The sequence below is a fragment of the Oncorhynchus mykiss genome, chromosome 9 (genome assembly GCF_013265735.2).
Source record: "Oncorhynchus mykiss isolate Arlee chromosome 9, USDA_OmykA_1.1, whole genome shotgun sequence".
Classification (NCBI taxonomy): domain Eukaryota; kingdom Metazoa; phylum Chordata; class Actinopteri; order Salmoniformes; family Salmonidae; genus Oncorhynchus; species Oncorhynchus mykiss.
The window spans coordinates 71,152,463-71,176,363 of record NC_048573.1 but is presented as its reverse complement, the minus strand read 5'-3'; the positions used below and the strand labels follow the sequence as shown (position 1 = coordinate 71,176,363).

The following is a 23,901-nucleotide window of genomic DNA, read 5'->3' as shown; positions in this document are numbered from 1 at the left end:
GTTTATATGTTAGTTGGTGGTGTGTAATAGTGGTATATAGGTGGTGTGTAATAGTGGTATATAGATGGTGGTATGTAATAGTGGTATATAGGTGGTGTGTAATAGTGGTATATAGATGGTGGTATGTAATAGTGGTATATAGATGGTGGTGTATAATAGTGGTATGTAGATGGTAGTGTGTAATAGTGGTATATAGATGGTGGTGTGTAATAGTGGTATATAGATGGTGGTGTATAATAGTGGTATGTAGATGGTAGTGTGTAATAGTGGTATATAGATGGTGGTTTGTAATAGTTGTGTATAGATGTTAGTTGGTGGTGAAATTATTTCCTTTCCCCCTTCGTGGTTAGAGCGTTGGGCTAGTAACCGAAAGGTTGCTGGATCGAATCCCAGAACTGACAAGGTAAAAATCTGTCGTTCTGCCCCAGAGCAAGGCAGTTAACCCACTGTTCCCCAGGCTCCGAAGATGTGGATGTCGATTAAGGCAGCCCCCCCCCCCCCTTTCTGATTCAGAAGGGTTGGGTTACATGCGGAAGACACATTTCAGTTGAAGGCACTCAGTTGTACAACTGACTAGGTATCCCCATTTCCCTTTCCTTTTTCATTTTTGTATCACATAATGTAACGTGATTGAATACAAGCAAACTGACAGTAGGTGGCGACATGTACAAACAAAATGTGCAAACGCCTTGATACCAAAACAGAAGAAGAACCTTACCGCTCTTTTTTTTTCTAAAGGGGGCACGGCGTGTGTCACGTTGCGTGGTACAGTCAGGAACACATTCACAACAATGTGGCAGAATCTTTGGAATTGGAAGTAACAGTCCTGTGAGTCCAAATGTTTACACTCTTATGTTGCTAAATTTGATGGGAAATACAACACACATGACAAAATTGCAATTGAGCGTTCAGTAGCTTGCTATAGCTAACGTTAGTTGTCTTGATTTAGCTAACGTAGCCCATTCGACACTTTACTAGTTAAATACACAGGTAGCTGTTGACTAACTAACGTGACGTATTGGTTTAATTTGGCTGTTCCGCTTGAATTGTCCATGTCTTTCTTGTCAACTAGCTAACGTAACGTTACGTAGCTGAAGTGATACAGTTTTTGTCTCTTTCCTTGTGCAACACGATGTGTAACGTTCACTAATTAGTCAACCTCCTTATTAATGGCTTATTAATGCCAAAATAAGTTGCTCTCTATCTAATCCAAAAAAAGAGCCCTTATGCCGTGACATTGTGTATCGCAATGCCGTGACCCGGATTCGAACCGGGGTTGCTGCGGCCACAACGCAGAGTACTAACCACTATACGATCACGGCGAGCTACCAGGGCTGTGTGGAAGGAGGGGATTCTGGGCTACTCAAACGTGCACATATGTCTACGCAGTGACGTAAACACGCCCGCTAAGCGGTTTCTTTTTTTTTTTCCTTCTTCAAAAGCTCGTTCACGGATGTTTAGGAACAGGTGTAATTTGCTTGTTTGCTAATTAGCCAGTTCAAATCAATCAATGGAATTTTGAAAGATTAGGATGAACAGTGTCGGAGTCCGCAGCATGTATGTATGAGATGGGATGTATAATCATTATGGACAGTAACGTTTTGTATACGTTGTGTATACAGTGTGTATCTGAAGAATACGTGGATATAATAGTATATGTAACGTTACAGCAATAGTTGAATAGGATGGCCTTGACTATAATACAGTGTATATTCATGTGAAACGGGTACAACGGTATGTAAACATTATTACATTGACCAGTGGTCCATGTACAAAGGCCTGCAGCCACTACGGTGCAGGGTTGATTAACCGGCTAATGACAAGATTAGCTAAACAAACATTTTCGTTTTAGCCAGAGTTATAGTTATTCCAGGGAGGGAAAAAAGAGCCCATTTGCCGTGACATTGTGTATCGCAATGCCGTGACCCGGATTCGAACCGGGGTTGCTGCGGCCACAACGCAGAGTACTAACCACTATACGATCACGGCGAGCTACCAGGGCTGTGCGCTAAGAAGGAGGAGAAATCAATTTAACTGAAGCCTGCAGTGACGTGGACAAGCGCAACCATTTCATTTGCATGCACGTATTCACATTGATAATTGTCCAAGCCGTTGTAATATTTTCACTCAATGTAATTGATTTAGTTTTTAGATATATATAATCTGCTACTATGCAAACAGTATAGTTTATTTGCATAGCTAACGTTAGCTAGTACTAGCGAAATATATATTTCCATTTTATTTGTTTATTTTATCCCTATTTTATCATGGAGTCATAGTGAGACCAATATCTATTTCACAGATTAGCGCTAAATTACAGAAATACCCAACACACATCAGAATACAAATGAAACGCAACCAGAAAGAAAAACATGCTCATAAATGAACATATTCATCAGTAATAAGGTCCGCTTTCTGAATTGACCTACCAAAACATCCAATTGAAGAACCATTAACAACTAAAAGGAGTTTTACTTAACTCAATAGAGACTGAAGGAATTTCCAATTAAACATCCCTGAGACCGGGGTGTGGTTTTACATGCAGCCTGGTTGAGAACCAGTTGAAGAAAGCCTCTGAATTAGCAGTGAGTGATCAACACTCTCGCAGTCTTTTGACAGGTCAATTAGAGGGCAGAACAATGTTGCCTTTATCCATACAATTAACACACAATTTACATATCTCATATCAACACTAGCGTATGGTGTGTGTGTGTATGTGTATATATATGTGTATATGTGTATATATATATATATATATATGTGTATATATATATACACATATACACATATATATGTGTATATATATATATGTGTATATATGTATGTATATATATATATATATATATATATATATACACACACACACACCATACGCTAGTGTTGATATGAGATATGTAAATTGTGTGTTAATTGTATGGATATATATATACAGTGCCTTGCGAAAGTATTCGGCCCCCTTGAACTTTGCGACCTTTTGCCACATTTCAGGCTTCAAACATAAAGATATAAAACTGTATTTTTTTGTGAAGAATCAACAACAAGTGGGACACAATCATGAAGTGGAACGACATTTATTGGATATTTCAAACTTTTTTAACAAATCAAAAACTGAAAAATTGGGCGTGCAAAATTATTCAGCCCCCTTAAGTTAATACTTTGTAGTGCCACCTTTTGCTGCGATTACAGCTGTAAGTCGCTTGGGGTATGTCTCTATCAGTTTTGCACATCGAGAGACTGATTTTTTTTTCCATTCCTCCTTGCAAAACAGCTCGAGCTCAGTGAGGTTGGATGGAGAGCATTTGTGAACAGCAGTTTTCAGTTCTTTCCACAGATTCTCGATTGGATTCAGGTCTGGACTTTGACTTGGCCATTCTAACACCTGGATATGTTTATTTTTGAACCATTCCATTGTAGATTTTGCTTTATGTTTTGGATCATTGTCTTGTTGGAAGACAAATCTCCATCCCAGTCTCAGGTCTTTTGTAGACTCCATCAGGTTTTCTTCCAGAATGGTCCTGTATTTGGCTCCATCCATCTTCCCATCAATTTTAACCATATTCCCTGTCCCTGCTGAAGAAAAGCAGGCCCAAACCATGATGCTGCCACCACCATGTTTGACAGTGGGGATGGTGTGTTCAGCTGTGTTGCTTTTACGCCAAACATAATGTTTTGCATTGTTGCTAAAAAAGTTCAATTTTGGTTTCATCTGACCAGAGCACCTTCTTCCACATGTTTGGTGTGTCTCCCAGGTGGCTTGTGGCAAACTTTAAACGACACTTTTTATGGATATCTTTAAGAAATGGCTTTCTTCTTGCCACTCTTCCATAAAGGCCAGATTTGTGCAATATACGACTGATTGTTGTCCTATGGACAGAGTCTCCCACCTCAGCTGTAGATCTCTGCAGTTCATCCAGAGTGATCATGGGCCTCTTGGCTGCATCTCTGATCAGTCTTCTCCTTGTATGAGCTGAAAGTTTAGAGGGACGGCCAGGTCTTGGTAGATTTGCAGTGGTCTGATACTCCTTCCATTTCAATATTATCGCTTGCACAGTGCTCCTTGGGATGTTTAAAGCTTGGGAAATCTTTTTGTATCCAAATCCGGCTTTAAACTTCTTCACAACAGTATCTCGGACCTGCCTGGTGTGTTCCTTGTTCTTCATGATGCTCTCTGCGCTTTTAACGGACCTCTGAGACTATCACAGTGCAGGTGCATTTATACGGAGACTTGATTACACACAGGTGGATTGTATTTATCATCATTAGTCATTTAGGTCAACATTGAATCATTCAGAGATCCTCACTGAACTTCTGGAGAGAGTTTGCTGCACTGAAAGTAAAGGGGCTGAATAATTTTGCACGCCCAATTTTTCAGTTTTTTGATTTGTTAAAAAAGTTTGAAATATCCAATAAATGTCGTTCCACTTCATGATTGTGTCCCACTTGTTGTTGATTCTTCACAAAAAAATACGATTTTATATCTTTATGTTTGAAGCCTGAAATGTGGCAAAAGGTCGCAAAGTTCAAGGGGGCCGAATACTTTCGCAAGGCACTGTATAATTACCCATGTTTGTTGTATGCCAAATAGCTGTTTTATAGTAGTTTGAATGGCTAACCGTGGCTTTTTCTCAGGAGGATACTCCAGAGCTGTGATAATGAATGGAAAACTCATCCCCCATACTCCACTGGCTGTGGACTTCTGGCAGGTCAGGAAGTGTCCGCATGTCCGCCTGTTCTTCCTGTCCCATATGCACAGTGACCATACCGTGAGCCTGACCTCGACCTGGGCCAACAGACCAATCTACTGTTCACCGGTTACTGCCACGCTGCTCAAACTCAAACTACAGGTGTGAAAGACAAAGTATCAATTATATTCTACATTAAACACACGGCAACATGAGGAATGTAGATATGGGATAATTGATGGGATAATTGTTTAAACTATTCTTGCTTGCCATTACCAATTCTTGAGCTAGCTTTTGAAATATGAATGACTGTATACACCATAGCGTCAGTGGAGGCTGGTGAAGGGAGGACGGCTCATAGTAATAGCTGGAATGGAGCGATGGAATGGAGCGACGGAGACCATGTATTTGATCCCATTCCACCAATTCCGCTCCAGCAATTACCATGAGCCCGTCCTCCCCAATTAAGGTGCCACCAACCACCCTGTGCGTAGCATCTACTTTATTAATTTGCAAAAGTGTTGACTCGCTTTTAGGTGCTTTATACTTCAGTTTGTGATAAGGCCTCCTCTCCTCTTCCCTGTGTTCAGGTCAGAGAGAGATGGATCCATCCTCTAGAGGTGGGCGAACCCAACATGTTGCCTCTGGATGATATAGGCAAGGAGAGGTTGACCGTCACTCTCATGGATGCTAACCACTGTCCAGGGGCGGTCATGTTCCTGTTCCAAGGATACTTTGGCACCATACTGTATACTGGTGACTATTCTACACACCATACTCTACACTGACTATTCTACACACCATACTCTACACGGGTGACTATTCTACACACCATACTCTACACTGGCTATTCTACACACCATACTCTACACTGGCTATTCTACACACCATACTCTACACGGGTGACTATTCTACACACCATACTCTACACTGGCTATTCTACACACCATACTCTACACGGGTGACTATTCTACACACCATACTCTACACTGGCTATTCTACACACCATACTCTACACAGGTGACTATTCTACACACCATACTCTACACGGGTGACTATTCTACACACCATACTCTATACGGGTGACTATTCTACACACCATACTCTACACGGGTGACTATTCTACACACCATACTGTACACGGGTAAAGTGGTGATCCTAACTGACATAAGACTATAATTTTTACTAGGATTAAATGTCAGGAATTGTGAAAAAAATGATTTTAAATGTATTTGGCTAAGGTGTATGTAAACTTCCGACTTCAACTGTGTGCGTGTGTGTATATATATATATATATCTCAGTAGCTACTAAATAACATTTCCAGTGGCACACTGACTCACCTAATGATGAAGATGAAGCCATCAGCTAGTCACTGTGATGGCTGATGAGCTACATTGAAAAACAGTGCTGCTGTTTGCTCCAAACTGGGACTTGTTGAGAAAATCTGTTTCTATTGGTTCCACAGACAGATTATCGTCAGTAGGCGTTTGCTTTCCAAACTGTACGTTTACCCCCTTGATTGTATTTTGAAATCTGCAAAAGAAAAAACAGATATAATCCAATAGATGGCAGTTCCCATTTTAAGTCAGGACTGGCATTCAATTACTAGTGTACCCCAAGATGTTAACATTCAAATTGTATGAGTAAAGAGGTTACAAACCCCTTCTGTGGATTATATTTCTATGGCCACAACTCAACAAGCTGTAGCCCATATTTGACGCCCATGCTGCCCAAACTGCTTTGTTCCCTACTGTAGATATACCTGTAACTGCCGAAATGAAGGAAACACTTTAGTAAACCAGTAATAAAAAGTGTATGTTCTCTATATATTCTCTGTCTCTATATATATTCTCTGTCTTTCCAGGAGATTTTCGCTACACTCCGTCCATGCTGCGTGAGCCGTGTCTAAGGACCAACACCACTATAGATGTCCTGTACCTGGACAACACTAACTGTGACCCCACACGCACCCTGCCCTCCAGACAACGAGCCACTCAGCAGATCAAAGAGATCATCCGTAGCCAGCCCAAGCACAATGTTGTCATTGGTGAGACAGAGGCTTTTAACTGTTAAGCTACTCATTTTTGTGTAGTTTGTCTGTGAACTGTAGTGGTGTGTGTAGGTATTATATATACTGACCCCCCCATACCCTAGGTTTATCTGAACTGCCCCCCCATACCCTAGGTTTATCTGAACTGCCCCCCCATACCCTAGGTTTACCTGAACTGACCCCCCCATACCCTAGGTTTACTTGAACTGACCCCCCCATACCCTAGGTTTACCTGAACTGACCCCACTCCTGGTGGTATAGAGATGCAGTAGATCATGTTATATATATGTGTGTTGTCTGCAGGCCTCTATAGTCTGGGTAAGGAGTCTCTATTGGTACAGCTGGCCATGGAGTTTAAGACCTGGATTGAAGTGTCCATCGAGAGACTAAAGACTCTCCAAGCCCTGGAGCTACCAGATGTCTTCACCACTGAGCCAGGAGCGGGTCGGATCAGGGCTGTGGACCAGTCAGAGATCCGCTCCAGCAACCTCCTCCGTTGGAACAGGGAACACCCCACCCTGGCCATCCTGCCCACCAGCAGACCCCTGGTCTCCTTCCACCCTAATGTCCATGTGGTGCCTTACTCTGACCATTCCTCCTACCAGGTAGGGATGAGTTCAACATTGACCACTCCTCCTACCAGGTGGGGATGAGTTCAACATTGCCCACTCCTCTTACCAGGTGGGGATGAGTTCAACATTGCCCACTCCTCTTACCAGGTGGGGATGAGTTCAACATTGACCACTCCTCTTACCAGGTAGGGATGAGTTCAACATTGACCACTCCTCTTACCAGGTGGGGATGAGTTCAACATTGACCACTCCTTTTACCAGGTGGGGATGAGGTCAACATTGCCCACTCCTCTTACCAGGTGGGGATGAGTTCAACATTGACCACTCCTCTTACCAGGTGGGGATGAGGTCAACATTGACCACTCCTCTTACCAGGTGGGGATGAGGTCAACATTGACCACTCCTCTTACCAGGTGGGGATGAGGTCAACATTGACCACTCCTCTTACCAGGTGGGGATGAGGTCAACATTGACCACTCCTCCTACCAGGTGGGGATGAGGTCAACATTGACCACTCCTCTTACCAGGTGGGGATGAGGTCAACATTGACCACTCCTCTTACCAGGTGGGGATGAGGTCAACATTGACCACTCCTCTTACCAGGTGGGGATGAGGTCAACATTGACCACTCCTCTTACCAGGTGGGGATGAGGTCAACATTGACCACTCCTCTTACCAGGTGGGGATGAGGTCAACATTGACCACTCCTCTTACCAGGTGGGGATGAGGTCAACATTGACCACTCCTCTTACCAGGTGGGGATGAGGTCAACATTGACCACTCCTCCTACCAGGTGGGGATGAGGTCAACATTGACCACTCCTCCTACCAGGTGGGGATGAGGTCAACATTGACCACTCCTCCTACCAGGTGGGGATGAGGTCAACATTGACCACTCCTCTTACCAGGTGGGGATGAGGTCAACATTGACCACTCCTCTTACCAGGTGGGGATGAGGTCAACATTGACCACTCCTCCTACCAGGTGGGGATGAGGTCAACATTGACCACTCCTCCTACCAGGTGGGGATGAGGTCAACATTGTAGTAAAATAATAAGTACCTGCTGCACATTATAACATTATCAATACTTTTCTGTACGTTTTTCGGTATGACAGCTTTTGAAAAGGTGTCATACCGAAACTATGACAACAGATGTTCAGAGGTCAAATCGTGTATACAGGAGTTAGAACTCCACACCAGATACGAGAAACCATAGCGGCGTTGAACTCTACACCAGATACGAGAAACCAGAGAATAGTTCAGAAGAGGAATTACCATCCCAGAGAGGCAGGTGGCCTAGTGGTTAGAGTGTAGGGGCGACAGGTAGCCTAGTGGTTAGAGTGTAGGGGTGGCAGGTAGCCTAGTGGTTAGAGTGTAGAGGTGGCAGGTAGCCTAGTGGTTAGAGTGTAGGGGCGACAGGTAGCCTAGTGGTTAGAGTGTAGGGACGGCAGGTAGCCTAGTGGTTAGAGTGTAGAGGTGGCAGGTAGCCTAGTGGTTAGAGTGTAGAGGTGGCAGGTAGCCTAGTGGTTAGAGTGTAGGGGTGGCAGGTAGCCTAGTGGTTAGAGTGTAGAGGTGGCAGGTAGCCTAGTGGTTAGAGTGTAGAGGTGGCAGGTAGCCTAGTGGTTAGAGTGTAGAGGTGGCAGGTAGCCTAGTGGTTAGAGTGTAGGGGTGGCAGGTAGCCTAGTGGTTAGAGTGTAGGGGCGGCAGGTAGCCTAGTGGTTAGAGTGTAGAGGTGGCAGGTAGCCTAGTGGTTAGAGTGTAGGGGTGGCAGGTAGCCTAGTGGTTAGAGTGTAGGGGTGGCAGGTAGCCTAGTGGTTAGAGTGTAGGGGCGGCAGGTAGCCTAGTGGTTAGAGTGTAGAGGTGGCAGGTAGCCTAGTGGTTAGAGTGTAGAGGCGGCAGGTAGCCTAGTGGTTAGAGTGTAGGGGCGGCAGGTAGTCTAGTGGTTAGAGTGTAGGAGTGGCAGGTAGCCTAGTGGTTAGAGTGTAGGGGCGGCAGGTAGCCTAGTGGTTAGAGTGTAGGGGCGGCAGGTAGTCTAGTGGTTAGAGTGTAGGAGTGGCAGGTAGCCTAGTGGTTAGAGTGTAGGGACAGCAGGTAGCCTAGTGGTTAGAGTGTAGGAGTGGCAGGTAACCTAGTGGTTAGAGTGTAGGGGTGGCAGGTAGCCTAGTGGTTAGAGTGTAGGGGCGACAGGTAGCCTAGTGGTTAGAGTGTAGAGGTGGCAGGTAGCCTAGTGGTTAGAGTGTAGGGGTGGCAGGTAGCCTAGTGGTTAGAGTGTAGGGGTGGCAGGTAGCCTAGTGGTTAGAGTGTAGAGGAGGTAGGTAGCCTAGTGGTTAGAGTGTAGGGGCGGCAGGTAGCCTAGTGGTTAGAGTGTAGGGGCGACAGGTAGCCTAGTGGTTAGAGTGTAGAGGTGGCAGGTAGCCTAGTGGTTAGAGTGTAGGGGCGGCAGGTAGCCTAGTGGTTAGAGTGTAGGGGCGACAGGTAGCCTAGTGGTTAGAGGTGGCAGGTAGCCTAGTGGTTAGAGTGTAGAGGTGGCAGGTAGCCTAGTGGTTAGAGTGTAGGGGCGACAGGTGGCCTAGTGGTTAGAGTGTAGGGGCGACAGGTAGCCTAGTGGTTAGAGTGTAGAGGTGGCAGGTAGCCTAGTGGTTAGAGTGTAGAGGTGGCAGGTAGCCTAGTGGTTAGAGTGTAGGGGCGACAGGTAGCCTAGTGGTTAGAGTGTAGGGGTGGCAGGTAGCCTAGTGGTTAGAGTGTAGAGGTGGCAGGTAGCCTAGTGGTTAGAGTGTAGGGGTGGCAGGTAGCCTAGTGGTTAGAGTGTAGGGGCGGTTGTTGAAGTACTTCCCCCCTAGATGTACTTTAAGGATGAGTTCTGAGTTCAGAATCAGTCAGTTGCTAGGGTTACTATGGTTACTATACTATAAAGATGCCCTCCAGCTATTTTGGAACTTTACCTGTTGAAAACGATATTTAAAGTGTAAATACAGTAATGTAATGTACAAGGGTAAAATAAGAGAAAAATAGTATTCTTTTTATTTATTTTTTATTTTAAATAACTGCAAACTTTAAGCTGGGACCTGCTGGCTGCTCCAGGTTTATTTGTTATAGTTTTTTTTTTTTTTTTTTACCACACAACTGATCTCCTCAAAACAATCGCTGCACTACACTCTACTGTTCTATCACACCAGCAAAATCACATGTTATTGGTCACATACACATGTTTAGCAGATGTTAATGCGGGTGTAGTGAAATGCTTGTGTTTCTAGCTCCAACAGTGTAGTAGTATCTAACAATACACAACAATACACACACATCTAAAAGTAAAATAATGGAATTAAGAAACATTAGGACGAGCAATATCATTATTTAACTAGGCAAGTCAGTTAAGAACAAATTCTTATTTTCAATGACAGCCTAGGAACAGTGGGTTAACTGCCTGTTCAGGGGCAGAACGACAGATTTGTACCTTGTCAGCTCGGGGGTTTGAACTTGCAACTTGGTTACTAGTCCAACGCTCTAACCACTAGGCTACCCTGCCGCCCCATAGGATGGCCTTAACCAGAATACAGTGTATATTCATATGAAACGGGTACAACAGTATGTAAACATTATTACATTGACCAGTGGTCCATGTACAAAGGGCAGCAGCCTCTGCAGGGATGAGTGGGTGGTAGCCGGCTATTAACCGTGACTAAGTTCAGGGCAGGGTACTGCTGCGCCTTCTTCACCACACTGTCTGTGTGGGCGGACCGTTTCAGATTGTCCGTGATGTGTACGGAGCTTGAAGCTTTTCCACCTTCTCCACTGTGGGTCCCGTCGATGTGGATGGGGGGGGGGGGGAGCTCCCTCCACTGTTTCCTGAAGTCCACGATCAGCTCCTTTTGTTTTGTTGACATTGAGGGAGAGGATATTTTCCTGACACCACTCTGCCAGGGCCCTCACATCCTCCCTGTAGGCTCTCTCGTCATTGTTGGTAATCAGGCCTATACCACTTGTGTTGTCTACAAACTTGATGATTGAGTTGGAGGCGTACGTGGCCACGCAGTCGTGGGTGAACAGGGAATACAGGAGGGGGGCTGAGCACGCACCCTTGTGGGACCCCTGTGTTGAGAATCAGTGTAGTGGAGGTGTTGTTGCCTACATTCACTACCTGGGGGGGTGGCCCGTCAGGAAGTCCAGGACCCAGTTGCACAGGGCGAGGTTCAGACCCAGGGCCCCGAGCTTAATGATGAGCTTGGAGGGTACTATGGAATTGAAGGCTGAGCTGTAGTCAATGAACAGATGGGATAGGGCAGTGTACAGTGCGATGGCGTTACAATTTGTGCCATGCAATGAGGATAGCTGGACCACCTACTGAAATGTGCTATGTCATGAGAATCAGGTGAAAAGGAGCCTGGAGTACCACTATTACGTTTTTTTTTTTTTTTAATTTAAAGTTTCTTAACTAATAAATGAGTTTCCCATAAAAAATATAGTAAGAGGTATGTATACTTTGACAAACGCTTACTTCCATCAAACGAAAATCAATGTTTGTGTCATATTGCACAGAATACTGCATAGTGTACACAGAACAATGAAATGCTTAAAGGCACGGCTGAGATTTGAACTCAGGAGCTCCTGTTTACTAGCTAAGCCACAGTACCAATATAGTACCAAATATTGTCTTTTCACAGGGGTCAAAAGCCACACATTTTTTAAATATTTTTTTATAGATATTTTTTAATTTAAACTTGTATCTCTGTACAGTAATGGGAAAATATCAATACAAATTTTGATTTCCTAATTTTTGGAATCGGACACTCGGTTGACTAAGCAATTTCGGACACTCGGTTGACTAAGCGATTTCGGACACTCGGTTGACTAAGCGATTTCGGACACTCGATTGACTAAGCGATTTCGGACACTCTGTTGACTAAGCGATTTCGGACACTCTGTTGACTAAGCGATTTCGGACACTCGGTTGACTAAGCGATTTCGGACACTCGGTTGACTAAGTGATTTATTGGATTAATCCAAATCATCCCTTCTAGCAGGACCGGAGCCCTACACTACTATACCAGTTAAACAAAGGTTAAAAAATATATATTTAAAAAAAAATACTACTAATCAGGTTTGAGGAGTTAGCGAGGTAGCTTTAATCAACTCTTGAGTTCAACTTGGGATATGCAGTAACACAGAAGTAGCTCACCTTTTAGCCAGGTACATATCTATGGCAACGAATCCTTCAGAACTAACCTGCTCCGGGGCAGGCTAACTCGGGGCTAATGTCATTTATCCTGAATTAAGTGAGTGAGCCATGAGTTGAGGGCCAATTTAAATCGCAGAGTCATCTGCCCCCCGTTCATCTGCTAGTCTGAACTCTGAAATTTCCTGACTTGCTAACTGGTTGTAGTGATACACGTGCCATGTTTAAAAAAATAACATAACATAAAAAGTTTCCTAGTTACGACTAGCACTCATTCGGCAATCATCCCCTTCATTTGACGAAGACGACTGATTTTAAATATTTTTTTCATCAAATGTTTTTTTTTTTTTTGTGTTTAAAAAGTGGTAATGTTAGAAGCATCACATTACAACATTTGCTTTCCAAACTGTACATTTTTTTCATACAATTTGTAATTTTAGAATTTTGCTTAAAGTCAAAATGACAGCTGCAAACCATAATCCTTAGATGGTAAAATCCCATTCAAGTCAAGACTGAAAACCATTGCTAGTGTACCCATGAGTTTAACAGTCAAATGGACAGCTTTGAAGGTTCCAAAACCTTAGATTACACGGGTTAGATTACATTTAGCCACACTGGTTAGATTACACTGGTTAGATTACATTTAGCCACACTGGTTAGATTACACTGGTTAGATTACATTTAGCCACACTGGTTAGATTACTGGTTAGATTACATATAGCCACACTGGTTAGATTACATTTAGCCACACTGGTTAGATTACACTGGTTAGATTACATTTAGCCACACTGGTTAGATTACACTGGTTAGATTACATTTAGCCACACTGGTTAGATTACACTGGTTAGATTACATTTAGCCACACTGGTTAGATTACACTGGTTAGATTACATTTAGCCACACTGGTTAGATTACACTGGTTAGATTACATTTAGCCACGCTGGTTAGATTACACCAGGGATGGGCAACTGGTGGCCCGCGTCCCCCACTTATTTTAGGCCCGCCTTTTGGAACTCTGTCAGGGCCTCAACTTATTGTTGAGAGTTAGAATAGTAGAATTCACAAGGTGCGATTTCAAAATATGGTTGTGCATCAGCAGTCACTTAATTATCCCATGTCAGCTACATTTTGTTTTAGATTGGTAGGTCCGTCCAGCTGTATAAACTTGTAGTGAGCATGGTTGAATTACCGACCTAGGTGGGGCCCATTTGATAATCTGGTATCATATTAAAGCTGCAAACATTTGCCTCCACCCTCTGGCAAAATGTGTAGAATTGCAGTAAATTAGCTATAAAATTGCTAAATCTTCTCTCTGCCTCATTGCAAAATGTGTAGATTTGCAGTAAATTAGCTATAAAATTGCTAAATCTTCTCTCTGCCTCATTGCAAAATGTGTAGAATTGCAGTAAATTTCTCATAAAATTGCTAAATCTTCTCTCTGCCTCATTGCAAAATGTGTAGAATTGCAGTAAATTTCTCATAAAATTGCTAAATCTTCTCTCTGCCTCCATTGCAAAATGTGTAGAATTGCAGTAAATAAAACTTTAAAAGCAGATTTTCTCAGTCTTCGCTGTCACAAAAAGGCCCCTCATGAGTTCTGTGTTGTTGTGGCCCCCCCACCCCCCCATCAAAGTTGCCCATCCCTGGATTACACAGTCAAGTTGCAATTCATTAAAAAAATAACCCTTATGCTATGACATTGCAATGCCTTGACCCAGATTCGAACTAGAGTTTCTGCGGCCACAATGCAGAGTATTAACCACTATACGATCGCAACAAGCTACCAGGATATTAGGTTTAATAGCTCAAGCCTGCAGTGGTTTAACCCTTTGTATGGCTCTGCATGCAAGGAGCGGTCCAAGACCATTTAAGATATTAAACTGGTTCTGTCTTGATGTCCCATTGAGAAACTAGTGTACAGACACCCTTGATTTAATTTAAATGTATTTATGTAACTCATCCCTCCTTCCTACCAGGAACTGGAGGACTTTGTCTCGGCCCTGCAGCCCACCTCCCTGGTCCCCATCGTGGGCAGGCTTACCTCTGGCATCCCCTCCTTCTCTGCCCTGCTGCCTAGGAGAAAACACCACGAAGTTCTGGTTCCCGAGTCAGTCCGGCACTATATGAAGGGCCGGCCTGAGTTGCAGGTTCAAGACCCTGGTCAGTCCAGCTTCCTGGGTTACAGTAACCTGCTGCGGAGGCCTATCCGACCCCCTCCACCCAGAGGGGTGGTGTTTGAGTCCCCCGCTAAGGCCCCCTCCAGGCCTGGGTCGGTGGTGGACGAAGCCTGGGAGACAGGGTCCATGGAGCATCCTCATCAGGAGGAAGAGATGGACACAGAGATGGATGCAGATAAAGATGGAGAAGATTCAGACTGTATACTGATGGATCTGAGTAAAGAACACAGCCCTACCACAGACATAGGGCCCAGCTCCAACCCCAACCCTAACCCCAGCCTGACCGGAGACCCTAACCCCAGCCTGACCGGAGACCCCAACCCCAGCCTGACCAGAGACCCCAGCCTGACCAGAGTCCCCAACCCCAGCCTCAGCAGAGCCCCATGGAGCCTGAATCTGGTCCACAGGGTCTCAGAGAACCTGGATTTGGAGGAGAGTGTCCCTTTCAGTCTATTCACCCAGAGTAACTTTACACTCATGGAGGTCCTGAGAAACACTGCCATTTCACTGAGACCCAGAGCTGTGAGAGAGGAGACCCATCCTCAGCATTTGCCTCGTGACAATGACAATATGGCCGCCGAAAACTGTAACTTCAACGCAGTATCAGTTAACATAACCAGTTCCCACAATGGACAGCCAGACCAGGAGATAGAATGCCTTCCATTACCGCTTCTTAGCCTGAGCCCCTGTTCCAGTGACAGTACCTGTGTGAACACTAGTGACACCACTGACACACATACACAACCTGAACCTCCAGAAGACTGTGAGATGTCTCTTCTGCTGTCCCTCCCTTTCTCCGAGGAGGACGTGTCTGTCTCTGGTTGCTATAGGAACACTCTTCTTGACCGGAGTTTTTTGGAAAAGTTCAGCCTCTCTCCTTCAGATTTGAAGTAGGGTGAAGTTGCCCAAGCCTAGACACTGATCTCGGGTCAGTTTTTCGATTTTCCTCCACTAACGGTTAAGGGTAGGATTGGGAGAGGTGAAGCTGATCCTAGATCTGTACCTATGGGGAGCCTTCCAGTGAGGGAATAGCAGTCTTCAGTTCCACTCTGCTGTGGAGAGGTACCTTAGCTGCTGACGCGAGACAATGTGAATACTAACGTGTCAACGGTCTTTCCTCCACATTCCTTAAGAAGACTTGTACTGTTTTTTTAAATTTTTTTTTTTTGCTATGTCAGATGGAGATTTTCCATTTAAGTTTGTTTTTTTGGTTCAGGACTAGGCTTAATCTGTGTCTGGGGAAACTGGCCCGTTATGTTGACTTTAAGAAGTGCGTATTTCACTGTGTCATTTAATTTCTGACATGATTGGTGTTTATACAGGTGCAGTATTTACTCAGCTCTCACCTACTCTATGTTATGGCTAGGTTGTAGGTTGCATGGATTCATTTCATTCCCCGTAATGTGCCACAGTGATTGAACCATGTTTTTAAGGATTCATTTCCCGTAAACCATGTTTTTAAGGATTCATTTCCCGTAATGTTCCACAGTGATTGAACCATGTTATTAAGGATTAATTTCCCGTAATGTTCCACAGTGATTGAACCATGTTTTTAAGGATTAATTTCCCGTAATGTTCCACAGTGATTGAACCATGTTTTTAAGGATTAATTTCCCGTAATGTTCCACAGTGATTGAACCATGTTATTAAGGATTAATTTCCCGTAATGTGCCACAGTGATTGAACCATGTTTTTAAGGATTAATTTCCCGTAATGTTCCACAGTGATTGAACCATGTTTTTCATGTGACTCATTGGTGAAAGGCTTCATCCTGTAGCCGATGTATTCTATGCCTTTTAACCCATCTCACAGTTGATTATATATATATAATATACACTGAGTATACCCAAACGTTAGGAACACCTTCCCCCTTGACTGGTGTCAAGCTCCCTGCCATTCAGGACCTATATGTCAGACAGAGGAAAGCCCGAAAACCTGCCAAAGACTCCAGCGACCAAAGCCTTAGACTGTTCATTCTGGTACCGCCCAGCAAACGGTCCTGGTGCATCGGCTCCCATAACAACAGGCGCTGAGACAGCTTCTACCCCCAAGCCATTAGACTGCTAAATAGTTAATTAAATGGTTACCCAGACTATCTGCACGGACCTTATCTTGTACTGATTCTATGCACACTCACAACACTATACACTGAGTGTACAAAACATTAGGAACACCTTCCTAATATTGAGTTGTAACCCCTTTTGCCCTCAGAACAGCCTCAATTTGTCGGGGCATTGACTCTACAAGGTGTTGAAAGCATTCCACAGGGATGCTGGCCCATGTTGACTCCAATGCTTCTCACAGTTGTGTCAAGTTGGATGTCCTTTGGGGGGTGGATGACTTTTGATACACACGAGAAACTGTTGAGCATGAAAATCCCAGAAGCGTTGCAGTTCTCGACACAAACAGGTGTGCCTGGCATCTACTACCATACCCTGTTCAAAGACACTTCAATGTTTTGTCTTTCCCAATCACCCTCTGGATGGCTCATATACACAATCCATGTCTCAATTGTCTCATGGCTTAAAAATCCTTCTTTAACCAGGTCTCCTCCCCTTAATCTACACTGATTGAAAAGGATTTAACAAGTGACATCAATAAGGGATCATAGCTTTCACCTGGATTCACCTGGTCAGTCTATGTCATGGAAAGAGAGGGGTTCTTAATGTTTTATATATACTCTGTGTAGATTACCACAGTTTACTGTTGATTAAAATGTGTTACCTTTCTCACAGTCACTGTTCATTTAAAAAAAAGTATTGTTACCATGGAATTGAAATATATATATGTGTAAAATAAAGTTTAAAATGTTGATGTTGGCATTTAATTGCTGTTTGTGGCTGCTGTACAAAGTTACTCAGTCAAATACTGTCGTTTCCAGTGCTGATGGAAAGCGTCTCCCAGTAGCTTGTAATTGCAACATTTGGCCAGAAGGAGGCAGTAGATTGCAGATAGATTTCATATGTTCTGGTGTTTCCCATAGAGAATGATAGAGAACTCAAGTTACAGAACCCCAAACATTGACTCTAGCTAATTGAAAATGAATAGGGTTCAGATAAGAGTTTCCATGGGTGCATATGTAAAGAATTTAAAGTGAATACATTATATAGATCTAAATTCTAGTTCGTACCTACTACCTACAGTATTCTTTTATTTTTTTTCCCACCTTTATTTAACCAGGTACACCAGTTGAGAACACCTTTATTTAACCAGGTACACCAGTTGAGAACACCTTTATTTAACCAGGTACACCAGTTGAGAACACCTTTATTTAACCAGGTACACCAGTTGAGAACACCTTTATTTAACCAGGTACACCAGTTGAGAACAAGTTCTCATGTACAACTGCGACCTGGCCAAGATAAAGCAAAGCAGTGCGACAAAAACATCACAGAGTTCTAGAAATAAACAAACCTTCTACCTCAGTTACACAAGTATAACCTTCTACCTCAGTTACACAAGTATAACCTTCTACCTCAGTTACACAAGTATAACCTACCTCAGTTACATGTAAGTATAACCTTCTACCTCAGTTGCACAAGTATAACCTTCTACCTCAGTTACATGTAAGTATAACCTTCTACCTCAGTTACATGTAAGTATAACCTTCTACCTCAGTTACACAAGTATAACCTTCTACCTCAGTTACACAAGTATAACCTTCTGCCTCAGTTACATGTAAGTATAACATTCTACCTCAGTTAAACAAGTATAACCTTCTACCTCAGTTACATGTAAGTATAACATTCTACCTCAGTTAAACAAGTATAACCTTCTACCTCAGTTGCACAAGTATAACCTTCTACCTCAGTTACATGTAAGTATAACCTTCTACCTCAGTTACATGTAAGTATAACCTTCTACCTCAGTTACACAAGTATAACCTTCTACCTCAGTTACACAAATATAACCTTCTACCTCAGTTACATGTAAGTATAACCTTCTACCTCAGTTACACAAGTATTACCTTCTACCTCAGTTACATGTAAGTATAACCTACCTCAGTTACACAAGTATAACCTTCTACCTCAGTTACATAAGTATTACCTTCTACCTCATTTACATGTAAGTATAACCTTCTACCTCAGTTACACAAGTATTACCTTCTACCTCAGTTACATGTAAGTATAACCTTCTACCTCAGTTACATGTAAGTATAACCTTCTACCTCAGTTACATGTAAGTATAACCTTCTACCTCAGTTACACAAATATAACCTTCTACCTCAGTTACATGTAAGTATAACCTTCTACCTCAGTTACACAAGTATAACCTTCTACCTCAGTTACATGTAAGTATAACCTTCTACCTCAGTTACATGTAAGTATAACCTTCTACCTCAGTTACACAAGTATAACCTTCTACCTCAGTTACATGTAAGTATAACCTTCTACCTCAGTTACATGTAAGTATAACCTTCTACCTCAGTTACACAAGTATAACCTTCTACCTCAGTTACAAGAGCTGATGATAATCTCATCTGAGATGTGACAATATTGGTGATGGATGTACAGGGTTATGAGATGTGGGTGGGGTTCCACCTCCATATACTGATGCAAACCTGGGATCAAAATCGCTTGTCTTTTTCTTTCAACTAATCTCTGTATCTGTATGTAATGTACCTGACAGGAAACAAATACTATTTGAACCCAGGTCTGTTACACTACAGAGCTGTGGCTCTTATCTCTTCCACAGCAGGTTTACCATATAGGCGGGAATCGGGTGCTATTTGGGATGCAGGCTATGCTTCTCTGTGCCCTTTCCATTGCCCCAGGGCGCCACACAGAGAGAAGCTCATCCTCCAACCGCTAATGGAACATGTGACCTTTGACTTTTACACTGTCAGCTGCACTGAGCAAGAGGGGCTGGGCTGGTGAGGAGCCAGGAAGAGGTGGACGAGAGAATTAGAACCAGATTCAGAGAGACCAGGAAGTAACATGAATTCTGTGTATCTCTATGGATTTTAAATATATGATCATTATTTATTACGCACTATGTTTATTATGCTATATAAATGGTTGAGATGCTGACAAATGTGCTCCAATTGACAGGAGGAGGTGTACTGGAGAGCAGGAACCAGAGAGGTGCCAGGGAGAAACTGGTATCTGCTGTATATCTCTCTGTGGACGTATTGGGGGGAAATTATGATTAATTTATTATGGAATATTTCAATTTTGGTCCTTTTTAGGCACTGAGCAAGAGGACCTGGTTAGGAGGAGGAGGTGAACTGAGGAAGTGAGACCAGAGAGACCAGGAAGGAACAGTTCTACTGTATGATATGATATTCTTACCAAGCCGGTCTATACGTACTATATACTTTAGTTGACTTTCTGTTGGTGTCTGTGTGAATCATATGATTGAGAACAACAGATGGTCCTGGGCTCTCGGGAAGACTGTACCAAGTGCTGTATCCATTCATTCTGTCATCTGTGGGATTCAACTGTCAGAGAACTGACAAGCTGAGGCTGGCTAGAGCTGTCTTCCTTCTGCCTTCCCAATACCAGTTCCACTAATCTAGACAGCTTCACATCTCTACTGTATTGATTATATACAGTCTACAGTCTTTTCAGTGTTCCTTTTGTTCTGTGGGATTCAAATGCTATCAGGGAAATTACCAACTGAAGCTAATTTGTCTTCCTCCTGCCTTCCTCCTCTCTTCCTCCTGCCTTCCTTCTCTCTTCCTCCTGCATTCCTTCTCTCTTCCACCTGCCTTCCTTCTCTCTTCCTCCTACCTTCCTTCTCTCTTCCTCCTCCTACATTCCTTCTCTCTTCCTCCTCCTACATTCCTTCTCTCTTCCTCCTACATTCCTTCTCTCTTCCTCCTGTTTTCCTTCTCTCTTCCTCCTGCCTTCCTTCTCTCTTCCTCCTACATTCCTTCTCTCTTCCTCCTGTTTTCCTTCTCTCTTCCTCCTGCCTTCCTTCTACCTTCCTCCTGCCTTCCAAGCTCCATCTAGACAGTCATGCAGTGAAATCACAGTATTGTCAGAACGTTGTCAGAGATATGTTTAATTCCAGTAGAAGCCTCTTTAGGAGCCTCTGAGAGGTCTCTCTCTGTCTCTGTTGTCTCCATACTAGATGAATGACAGGACTTGCCCCACCACTCTGGGGGACGGAGACAGGGCTGTGTCTCTCTCTGGGGGACGGAGACAGGGCTGTGTCTCTCTCTGGGGGACGGAGACAGGGCTGTGTCTCTCTCTGGGGGACGGAGACAGGGCTGTGTCTCTCTCTGGGGGACGGAGACAGGGCTGTGTCTCTCTCTGGGGGACGGAGACAGGGCAGTGTCTCTCTCTGGGGGACGGAGACAGGGCAGTGTCTCTCTCTGGGGGACGGAGACAGGGCAGTGTCTCTCTCTGGGGGACGGAGACAGGGCAGTGTCTCTCTCTGGGGGATGGAGACAGGGCAGTGTCTCTCTCTGGGGGACGGAGACAGGGCAGTGTCTCTCTCTGGGGGACGGAGACAGGGCAGTGTCTCTCTCTGGGGGACGGAGACAGGATTAACAATCAGCCAGGGACTCAAATGGCCCTAGTCAAAAGTAGTGCACTATATAGGGATTATGTTTTAGGAAGCAGACATTGGCGTCGTCCCTGAGGGATGAGACTGAGAAATGAGACTGAGGGATGAGACTGAGGGATGACACTGAGAGATGAGACTGAGGGATGAGACTGAGGGATGACACTGAGGGATGACACTGAGAGATGAGACTGAGGGATGACACTGAGGGATGAGACAGAGATGACACTGAGGGATGAGCCTGAGAAATGAGACTGAGGGATGAGACTGAGGGATGACACTGCGAGATGAGACTGAGGGATGACACTGAGGGATGAGACAGAGATGACACTGAGGGATGAGCCTGAGAAATGAGACTGGGGGATGAGACTCCAGGGATGAGACTGCGGGATGAGACTGCAGGGATGAGACTGCGGGATGACACTGCAGGGATGAGATGCGGGATGAGACTGAGGGATGACACTGCAGGGATGAGTGAGAAATGCCTGAGGGATGAGAATGAGGCAGGACTAACAACCAGCCAAGGGTTCGGTGACTCCATTCCTCCGGAACCCACTCAGGGAATGCTGATCGCGTCTCCTCAGTCCTCACGACCAGATGGTTGACAGGAATCCAAACTTCACAGGATTCCACAAATGTTATTTCTCACATAATACAATATAGCGATAACGCTGACTAATCTGTGTAAGGTACAAGTCCATGTAGGAAAGTTAAAACAAGGTTAATCATGTGTTTTCCTGTAAATGTAGCAGCGTCCTTGTTGTCACCTCTGGATGTGTCCGTCATTGTTGTCCATCCAAACAACAGGTTCACACACTACCTTCATCCTACGCCAGGTTTAAACAGAAAACCGCCGACCGAACCTTACTCAGTCCTGCTTAGTGTAGCCACGGGTGTATTAGGCTTTAGATCATGTGCCAAAGCCATAGGCTAAGTGGCTGTTAGTTCTCTAATTGACAGAATAGAATCGGCCCAAACCAATGACTGTATAAATAGAGGTCCAGACACTGGGCTTTCTCCCCAATGACACCCTATCCCCTATATAGTGCACTGCTTCCCTATGGGCTCTGGTAAAAAAAAAAAAGTAGTGCACTAAATAGGGAATAGTATTCCAGACTGTTATTCCTTTTGTGTTGGGCCCATTGGAGGTCTCCCATCAGTCACATTGATCCTTGCTTCTTGTTAGGGAACAGAATGATATTCCACTTGACATTCAGTTCAGTCAGCCATCCCCTGTCAGTATGATGAGGTGTTTTATCATGGGGCTAGTGCCTAGCTCTGTCAGTATGATGAGGTGTTTTATAATGGGGCTAGTGCCTAGCTCTGTCAGTATGAGGAGGTGTTTTGTCATGGGGCTAGTGCCTAGCTCTGTCAGTATGATGAGGTGTTTTATAATGGGGCTAGTGCCTAGCTATGTCAGTATGATGAGGTGTTTTATCATGGGGCAAGTGCCTAGCTCTGTCAGTATGATGAGGTGTTTTATCATGGGGCAAGTGCCTAGCTCTGTCAGTATGATGAGGTGTTTCATAATGGGGCTAGTGCCTAGCTCTGTCAGTATGATGAGGTGTTTTATCATGGGGCAAGTGCCTAGCTCTGTCAGTATGATGAGGTGTTTTATCATGGGGCTAGCTTCCTAGTGCCTAGCTCTGTCATTATGATGAGGTGTTTTATCATGGGGCTAGCTTCCTAGTGCCTAGCTCTGTCAGTATGATGAGGTGTTTTATAATGGGGCTAGTGCCTAGCTCTGTCAGTATGATGAGGTGTTTTATCATGGGGCTAGTGCCTAGCTGTCAGTATGATGAGGTGTTTTATCATGGGGCTTGTGCCTAGCTCTGTCAGTATGAGGAGGTGTTTTATCATGGGGCTAGTGCCTAGCTCTGTCAGTATGAGGAGGTGTTTTATCATGGGGCTAGTGCCTAGCTGTCAGTATGATGAGGTGTTTTATCATGGGGCTTGTGCCTAGCTCTGTCAGTATGATGAGGTGTTTTATCATGGGGCTAGTGCCTAGCTCTGTCAGTATGATGAGGTGTTTTATCATGGGGCTAGTGCCTAGCTATGTCAGTATGATGAGGTGTTTTATCATGGGGCTAGCTTCCTAGTGCCTAGCTCTGTCAGTATGATGAGGTGTTTTATCATGGGGCTTGTGCCTAGCTCTGTCAGTATGATTAGGTGTTTTATCATGGGGCTAGTGCCTAGCTCTGTCAGTATGATGAGGTGTTTTATCATGGGGCTAGTGCCTAGCTCTGTCAGTATGATGAGGTGTTTTATCATGGGGCTAGCTTCCTAGTGCCTAGCTCTGTCATTATGATGAGGTGTTTTATCATGGGGCTAGCTTCCTAGTGCCTAGCTCTGTCACATTATATCCCACACACTCTAACCCTTATATATCCCAGGCCATTATTTATCCTGTATAGTCGACCCTCTGAGCCAAAGATCAATACAGACACTGTAATGAGCTAAAAGCCTCTGCTTTAAACCAATAACCTTCAAGTTATTAGTATCTTTACTTATTATCTGTGTTTACTCCAGTTGCATTAACGTTAACTATTAAAATAATAAGGACTGTGTGTTTGATTACCATAGGCCTGGTTGAGTCCCAAAGGGCACCCTAGTTTTTAAACCGTGGACTACTGGTCAACAGTAAAGTACTAAAAGTAGTGCACTACATAGGGAATAAGAGTGGCATTTGGGACGCATCCTCAGTAGTGGGTATTGCAGACCTTGGGTTTGGCTGAC

The 23,901-nt window shown here is 44.1% G+C and overlaps 1 protein-coding gene and 2 non-coding genes across 5 annotated transcripts; 1 reads left to right on the top strand and 2 right to left on the bottom strand.

Annotated features, from left to right (window-relative positions):
- The first annotated feature begins 708 nt into the window (after positions 1-708).
- dclre1b (DNA cross-link repair 1B) lies at positions 709-16,879 on the top strand. 3 transcript variants are annotated; one of them, XM_036988902.1, is made up of 6 exons: positions 709-828; positions 4,630-4,844; positions 5,273-5,438; positions 6,548-6,730; positions 7,037-7,338; positions 14,455-16,879. In XM_036988902.1, the coding sequence occupies exons 2-6, from the start codon at positions 4,653-4,655 to the stop codon at positions 15,547-15,549; spliced, it is 1,938 nt and encodes a 645-aa protein (XP_036844797.1). In that variant the 5' UTR covers positions 709-828; positions 4,630-4,652; the 3' UTR covers positions 15,550-16,879. The 3 variants fall into 3 exon arrangements, with proteins under 3 accessions (XP_036844797.1, XP_036844798.1, XP_036844799.1); XM_036988903.1 differs by lacking the exon at positions 709-828 and adding an exon at positions 1,419-1,557; XM_036988904.1 differs by lacking the exon at positions 709-828 and adding an exon at positions 1,568-2,585.
- On the bottom strand, positions 1,251-1,322 carry trnah-gug. The gene has a single exon. It is a non-coding gene; the product is annotated as a tRNA-His (tRNA).
- trnah-gug lies at positions 1,918-1,989 on the bottom strand. The gene has a single exon. It is a non-coding gene; the product is annotated as a tRNA-His (tRNA).
- Positions 16,880-23,901: the final 7,022 nt, after the last annotated feature.